Genomic DNA, 8,564 nt, shown 5'->3' with positions numbered 1-8,564 from the left:
CGCCCGCGTGGTGTTTCATGTTGATGTTGTCGTGACACCCCCAAGGTGCGGCAGCCATGCTGCTGAGCCGGGCAGCGGTGGGCGGGAAGATAGGAGCAGCCGCCGCCAAACGGGCCGCCAGTTTGGCCGACTGCGGGAAATTGGTGACGTTGACGTTCATGTTGACGTTGGTTTTGTAGAAGCTGGCGATGGACGAGCGATAACAGTCCATCTCTGTGGTGTAGTCCAGCATCGGAGCCAAACTGGAAACCTGCCACAAATTCACTCATTTAAACTCAGACAGTGTTTCAATACTTAGTCTTCATCCGTCTGACTGTTGTCTAATTTTTAACTTCAGTGAAATTCTTTTTGTATTTTAACTTCTAGCGTATTCTGTTTAGTCACCATTTCCATTTACTAGAATATTCATTCAGTGCTCGTGTTCGTGGACTCACCTGTCCTTGTCGGCCGTAAACGTGGTGATTGGGGTGATGGTGAGAGGGGGCGGAGCTTCTCTGGAGCATGGAGGAGAGGTCGCTGTCCACGCACACACCACTCGTCATCCCCGACATGACCGTGCACACACATGCACACACTTAGACACACGCACACTCCTGCTCACAGATTGTGAGCGAGCGTTTTATTCTGTGTGGTCCACTGCGTTTTCTCTGTGGACAAAGACAGAGACGAGGAGGTTGATCGGAGATTCAGTCACAACAGTATTTTACTCAGGTTGGATCAAGGTCCAGTTGTGTTTGATGGCGATATGATCGCTATCAGAGTTCAGAGAAAAACGCCCTCTGTTGACATGATCAGGTCAACTCAGTTAACAATTTTATAACCTCACTGCAGTACCTGTGACATCCTCAAGGTGTAGCAAACCACCTGTTGAAGACCTCTGGTCTAATCAAGCCAAAACGGACACGGCCCTCCCCTGCAGTTCCTTTGTGAACACCTAGGGGTTGCAGCCTCCAGTTGAAGACCTCTTGGTGTTGAAAACCGGCTCAGGGAGAAGTCTAACCAACCAGAAATTGACCACCTGTAGTACCTCTGCGGACCCTCTAGGGGGGTTCTTGTTAAAGACCTTTAACGTAACGACGATAGTTTCTGTTTTCTGCAGCTCGATACAACAACGTCAACATGGAGATTTTTATTTAAAAAACATCAAAAATATGTCTCCAGAACTTACACTTGACCACTGACGCTGGTCAGATTCATAGAAAAGGTCAAAGTTTATGAACAGGTAGAACAACCAAACATTGTCTCATAAACGTTTGAGGCTGTAAAAAGTTTTAAACACTGATAAAACCTAAAAGGTCATTCTGACACGTCCTTTTTATTCACATAAGAAAAACTGATCAAATGTGTTGGAATTGTTACGGTGAGAAACCTACATGTCTAAAATGGCGCGCGCATGTGTGTGTGTGTCAGAGAAAAGAAACCTGGAGCATAGAAACACGACACCCAGCGCGTGAACGTGTTGGCACTGTGCGCGTGCGTCATCATAGCGTGAGAATCTGTGTGTGTGTGTGCGCGTGTGCGTGTGTGTGTGTGTGTTCAGCCCTCCCGTCCCTCCTCCCTCTTATCCCTGGAGGCAGAACTAATTACCCCGTCTGGTCAAGCGGGGGCCGTCGTGAGCTCCGACAGAAGGTCACGGTGGCCACCGGTCGCGAGAGGGAGCAGGGGGGAGGAGACCAGGGGCTGCTCCCGCGACACGCCACGCATTAACAGCCCCCTTCCTCCTCCCTCAGCAGGAGGAGGGAGGAGGGGGGCAGTCAAAAATGGGAAAGAAACAGAACCAGATCCGATAAGAACCGATAATATACCGTGAAGGCACCAGCATGCAGTCGTTCACAGAGAAGGAGGAGGAGGAGAAGGTGAAGGAGGAGGTGGAGGAGAAGATGGACGGCGGGTGGCGTGCTGCTGATGCTACTTACCGGGCCTGCCAACAGGAGGAGGAGGAGGAGGAAAAGAGGAGGAAAGAGGAAGAGGAAAAAGGAGGAAAAGAAGGAGGAGACCGTCTGGGAATTAGACCGCCACGGATCATGGCTGGCGGGGGAAGGAGACACACGGAGAGAGAGAGGGAGAGGATGAGGAGGGGAGGTGGAGGTGGTGGTGGTGGAGGAGGAGGAGGAGGAGTGGAGTGAACACCAGGAGGGGATATGTCTGTCGTACCAAGGAGGAGAGGAAGAGGATGAGGAGGGAGTGATGGATAACAGAGGGGGAGGTGGATGGATAATCACCTGGGCTTGGCACAGGCTGGTGGTAGGGGAGGAGGAGGAGGAGGAGGAGGAGGAATAGAGGGGGTGGAGGTAAATGAAGCAGGTCGAGGAGGAAGCGTCTCCTGCAGGGGCGGAGAAAAAAAGACAAGAGCCTGGAGAGGGAGAGAAAAACAGCACCATGGGAAGAAAGGAGGGGGAGCAGGAGGGGGGAGGTGATAAATGACGGCGGAGGTTATGAACGTGCTACGTTCTTGTGCGACAGAGCGAAGAGGGGAGGTGTGTGTGTGTGTGTGTGTGTGTGTGTGTGTGTTCTGCTGTCAGCAGTGCCCGTGGCGGCATGCCGCGTAGCGCTGCTCACCGCGTGCGGTGTGATTGGCTGCCTGCCAGAGTGAGAAAGCGAGAGGTAGAGAGAGATAGAACAGAGTGGGGTGGAGAGACCTGGAGTGTGAGAGAGAGAGAGTTAAAGAGTATATAGAAGGAGCTAAAGAAGGGGGCGACAGAGAGCCGAATTGAGAAAAAGCAAGACAGCGTAATTAAAGAAGAGGGTGAACGTAAGAGATGGAGAGTAAAACAAATGTAATAATGCCACAGCTGCAGTTAGCATAAAGGCTAACAACAACAAACAGTGCGTGGATGTTTTCATAAAACAACAGTTGATAAAATCCCAGAGTTTATAAACTTGATGGCCAGACTTTTCTGTGCTCCAAAACCACAATGAACTGCCTTGTTATCCTCACACCGTAATCGAGTCAGTATTTCTGTTATTACAGTTTCCCAGTTGGCATGTGATCGCAATGGAGGCACACTTGAAGTTTAGTTTAAGATTATTTACTGTTGCTGTTGTTTTTAGTCTGCTCAGACCTAGAGCTCAGTGTTTCTGATCCTCAGATCAACATCAACTAAAGGTCATTATTTCCAACACATTATTGCATATGATATTAGTAGTTATTGTAGTGATATGCAGTTGAAAAAAATCCAATTAGTGAATCTCTATTTATTTAAATTACTGCATCAGATTTTCTTGTTGAAAATATATATATGTTTATAAAATAGTCTTGACACGTTACTTTTCAGGAGCACCAAATTCCATAAAGTCGCTGATTTTATTTTGCCAGCCAACAGAGCTGCTAGTCCTTTGCGCCCTCTTGTGTTCATTTTATGTCATTGTAAAATAAAACAAGGACGTAAAACAAACTATGCGTCGTCCTACTATGCGCTAATAGTGTAAAAAACGAAGACCTCCCGCACACCAGACGAGAACCCGGTACTGCACCACATGTTTGTGTGTTTCTTAAAAAGTATATGTTATATTGTCGCCATCTACTGGTAGAATGTGGGGTTGACACATTTGTGTCCTGACCCGCGAAATATTCACTGCCAGTTTACTAAATCTTTTTGCTCTGGCCTGCTTTTCTCCAGGGTTTTCTGAACTGGCTATGATGGGAAAAAAAAAAGAAAAAAAGTGATAATCATGCAGTACCGTTTAGACTAAATTTTAATTAAAGTCGAGTTAATTAAAATACTCTCGTTGTGTCTTTGCTTTGGACTGCTTATCATTTGGACAGAATACAACATGGCAACTAAATTAAAAAAATTAAACCAAGCAAAAGTAAGAAGAAGAATTATGAAAATAGTAATTACTTGTTGTACTCGAAAAGTTAAGACGCTAAAGTCACTTTTGTATAATAGAAAAAAGTATAGAGTTTTCTTTGTAAATAAAAAATCAAATCAAACAAAAAAAATCTAAATATGTGTCACATCTTGGTGGGATTGAAATTGAAAATAAAACCGAATGTTTCCTAACTGCCTGTAATCGTAGTAGCCTTCAAACGTGGGGCTGACTTCAGTGACGTAAAGTCGTACACTTCCGGTGTGTCGTAAACAAAGCAGCTGTAGAAATGCAAAAACGTATAGTATAGTTATTATGATTTAAATTATACATAAATGATACATATTACGCATGAGTTTATGCATACTAAGTGATACATACTAACTGAATATTAAGAGCTGTGTCGCCGATCGGATCATGTAGCGTTGGTGGTATAGTGGTTAGCATAGCTGCCTTCCAAGCAGTTGACCCGGGTTCGATTCCCGGCCAACGCAGATTCTTTTATTTTCTGTAAATTTATTTTTTGCATGGTTTTTAACCCAAGATGATTCTGTAATTATTAGGTATTCAATTTAGTATTTTTGTGGGACAAATTGTATTTACTGTTGAGATTTTTTCATGTAACCAAAAATAAATCCAAGTTAGACCAATGTTTATTAATTTATTTCAGTAATTAATTCAAGTGACTTTTAAACAGTGCGTGTGGTCCACCCCCTAAATCGTCAGTTGTTAATGGAGGCTTTAGAGAAGTTAAAATTAGTAACAGAAATATTTGTCATGACAAGTAAACAAGAACAGCACTGGAGAGCAGAAAGGACGAGGGCGTGATGGCTTTCTGCCCGAGACGTGTCTACTAGTGTGCGCGTGCGTGTGCGTGTGTTTCAAGGGAAATCTGCAGTGGCTCCAATCCAAGCTCAAACACGTCTTAACAGGAAGATTGAACGACGGAAAATTAGACACAAAAAGAAGTACGTTTGAACACGTTTCCTCTGAAGAACATTTGAGGTAAGTGACAACGCAGGAATCATTGGAGCAGCTCATTCTCTCTAAACCTTAACCTCCACATGTATTTAATACTCTCTTTATAGATCTTTTGACCGCGCCTGATGTCCTCAGAAAATTGTTTACACATTGATGAAGAATTCCGACAGCAGGCCTACAAAAGCTTCTACCTGCTGCTGTGTCCACTGGCCTTTCTCTGTAACGCTGTGGTGCTGGTGGTCTTCTACAAGCAGAGCTGCAACAGGAAGATCCCACGGTGAGTGTCTAACACACTTCTGCTTTAAAGGCTAGAGGTCAAGGTCTTATACACAGGCTGGTCAGGTCAAAGACCCCAAACTGAAGGAAAGATGGAGCAGGGCCACCTATGTACTGTATACGTTGTAGAAAACTTTTTTTCTTCATTAGGTCTCATTTATTAGCCCTCCTTGTTATTTACATTATACAGTGAATATACATGTATATATACTGTATATATAACCCTCTGCAGTAACGCCATGTTATGTTGCAGAGGAGACACCAGAGGGCGAACCAGAGCGAACCACCGTAAAATCAGCTCAATGTTATCCATTCTCTTTGAAGTCTAAAGAAGTAAACTTTCTTTTGAGTTTTTCTGTGTTTATGTTTTAACCGTTGTGAGTTTGTAGTTCTTTCCCTGAACACTAGTTATTTTTGAACTAACTTTTAGTCATGTATGACTTTTGACAGTTTTGTCAGAATAGCCATTTTATGTAGTTAATAGATGTTCATATGTATATCCAGTTTAATTAAGGACAACTTAAACTTGTATTGGCATACTTTAACTATCACTCTTAAATTTAAGTATTTTTTCTCCTTCTTTTAGGTTTTTACTAACTTTCAACATAATCGGGGTAAACAGTTAGTCACATGTTTAGTTTTTTTCTCTTGATGGTAATTGTTAACTGTTTCATTGCTACCCTTTAGTTACTTTGGTCTTTAAACCTTTGACCTGGTTCTAGGGTTACATTTAGGAAACCTTTTTTTAAGTGGTTAATTTTATCCATGTTACAAAAGAACTCCACATTTGAAAAACAGTGCTGCTCTTCTTTTTTCTTCCCATTTGCTGGACACAAGCTCCGCCTTCTGCGTGGTCATCATGAACCTGGCCCTATCAGACTTCAGCTTCTCCCTGACGCTGCCTCTACGTCTGAGTTATTACTTCAACAATTCAGAGTGGAAACATTCTGACTGGCTGTGTCGCCTCTGTCAGTTTGTCTTCTATGTCAACCTCTACACCAGGTGATGGTTGGTGTTATTGATGGTAGCAGTTCATGACCCTAATAAAGACTTAAAGCTATAACCAGTGACGTGGCAATCTTTCTCCCTCAGCATCTTCTTCCTCACTCTAGTGTGCGTGCTCCGTTGGCTCGCCATAACCAAACCACACCGTCACCGCACCATGGCCACGCCCACTCGGACTTTATACATCTGCCTGGGGATCTGGCTGTTTGTGGGTGTGTCAACTACGCCCTTCCTGTGCAAAGGTGTGACACTCAGGTGAGATCTAACCACTCCCACATTAGAGTAAGGTCAAAGCCAACGGCAGGTTTTTCAAACACATCTCCTCGCTTTCTGTCTCAGAGAAGAGAAGCCCCGATGCTTCGAGCCTCCACTTGGAAACTCAGCGACTCACATCCTGATCATTAACTACCTGGCCTTGGTTCTGGGCTTCCTGCTGCCTTTCCTCACACTCATCTCCTGCTACTCCAGCATCATTCGACACTTGAGGAACCCCTCTGTTCCCAGCGGTACCGTTGGCATTCAGAGGCCTAACCGACGCCGCTCCATTCATCTTATCACCATGGTGACAGTGACCTTCCTGGTCTGCTTCTTGCCCTATCATGTGTTCCGGACACTGCACATACACGCAGCCTATGGACAGTGGGACTGCAGGATCATGGTGCCACTGCATCGAGGTGTGATAGTGACGTTGTGTTTTGCAGCGATGAACAGTGTGATCAACCCGCTGCTTTACTACTACTTCACCAAAATGTTCAGAGACACAGTGAAGGACATTCAACTCTCTATGAAGTCCACCATGGAGGTGGAGCTGTGTCTGACAGAACAAGTCCAAGAGCCTCAGGGGAGGCTCTAACAGGAACATAAAGATGGTACCTGGTACCATCAGAGGTCCTGTAGCGGATCTTGGTGTTGTTGGTGTTCATTATGAAGAATCTATTTATGTGGTCTGCATGTCATGTGCAGGCCTCGTTCACAGGTAAACACCAGAGCTGTGCATTGTGGGTGTATTTCTTTCCCCACTAAACATTCCACTGAAAGCCTGGGTGCTCCAACATTGACTGGGGTGCTCCTAGAAATACAGTATGTGCACAAGCACACACATTAACAGTAGTGGCTATACAACGTTAATATAGTGTTCCACACCTGTACTGATATGCTACTGTATAACAATCACTCAATACAAGCACTTTTTATTGAAAAAGAAAATATTGCATATTTATTTCACTATCAAGCTCAAGCCAAACCTCATTCTCAATCGTACAACAGTGGCGGTTGAAACGCAGGTAAGACCCTCCTTGGTGCCACCCATGCTCTGACCTCTGACCTCAAGACATTGAGGGACAACCAGGAACAGTTCATTCTTCCTTTGCCCAGTTTTTTAACGGATGTTTTTTTTTTTTTTCTTTAAAGGTCTTTGTTTGAGTTTCCTGGCCTGTAGGTGTTTCCTAACCACGCTCACCTCTGCTGCCCCCTAACGCACCACATGATGCTGGGATAAACACTCAGAAACTAAACCTCCGTTTCACCTTTGACCAAAACTGTGATTGTGATTGACATACAAAATTTGGTCATGTGATTTTTGTTATCGTCGTTTCTCCAGTATAATTTCATTTAAATTCCCCATTAAATGCAACAGGATTTAGTGATGTCACTTCCTGGTGGGAGTTTTTTTTTTTTTGTAGTTCTGTCCCTTGTGTAAAGTCATTATAAATGATAGACGTCAGAATGGTAACGTCACCGTGGCGTCACATCTTAACAACACGAACTCCGAAACTTTCAGTTCTTGCAAAAACTCATCTTTATAATCCATGTCTTTTTAACACCTGCGCTCAGTGCGAAGACACGCGAGAGTGTGAAGTATGAGGAGTGACATGGCACCATAGGTCGTCTCTGAGCTCGAAGATAGTCCACTCCAACAGAAACTGAACTCAGGTGCAACACTTACACTAACATGGAAAACTGTGAAGAAAAAAAAGGTGATAAAATTTAATAATTACTTTTCAATTGCAAATAAACTAAGATGTGCTGTTAAAATTCACGTTTAAATAATTAAAAAAAACTTGGATGGAGTTTAAAGATCACACGAAAAACAAATGTTAAATGACAGAAAATATGGATCACATTTTAAAATGTCATTAAATTAGTTTGAAATACATTTTTACAAGATAAAATTTCATGTGCCACAATAAAATTATATGATCTTATTTTAAAATTAAATCAACTTTATTCAGAGGTGAATATAAATATCAAAATAAAAACATTCTAGATGTGTTTAATAAAAGTGGGTAGCATTTTTGAAATAAAAATGTAAATATAACTTGCTGAACTAAAAATAAAATATTACTTAAAATGAGAAAATGCCATATTTAAAAGTGTGTAACAACATTTACATTTTAAAACTTTAAAGACAGCCTTGTAGTTTTATTTCAAACCTCAAATATAAGAATGTGATCAATAAAAAGGGTTTAGTTAATCTGTGTCGGAGTGAGACC

The 8,564-nt window shown here is 43.0% G+C and overlaps 1 protein-coding gene and 1 non-coding gene across 2 annotated transcripts; both read left to right on the top strand.

Moving 5' to 3' along the window:
- The first annotated feature begins 641 nt into the window (after positions 1–641).
- On the top strand, positions 642–8,146 carry LOC103390063 (cysteinyl leukotriene receptor 1-like). The gene is made up of 5 exons (XM_008325773.3): positions 642–4,815; positions 4,899–5,068; positions 5,905–6,069; positions 6,160–6,327; positions 6,412–8,146. The coding sequence occupies exons 2-5, from the start codon at positions 4,917–4,919 to the stop codon at positions 6,923–6,925; spliced, it is 999 nt and encodes a 332-aa protein (XP_008323995.1). The 5' UTR covers positions 642–4,815; positions 4,899–4,916; the 3' UTR covers positions 6,926–8,146.
- On the top strand, positions 4,233–4,304 carry trnag-ucc (transfer RNA glycine (anticodon UCC)). Its single transcript has one exon. It is a non-coding gene; the product is annotated as a tRNA-Gly (tRNA).
- Positions 8,147–8,564: the final 418 nt, after the last annotated feature.

This window comes from Cynoglossus semilaevis, chromosome 1 (assembly GCF_000523025.1).
Source record: "Cynoglossus semilaevis isolate Cse_v1.0 chromosome 1, Cse_v1.0, whole genome shotgun sequence".
Taxonomy (NCBI): Eukaryota; Metazoa; Chordata; class Actinopteri; order Pleuronectiformes; family Cynoglossidae; genus Cynoglossus; species Cynoglossus semilaevis.
This window is presented reverse-complemented; position numbering and strand designations above follow the sequence as displayed.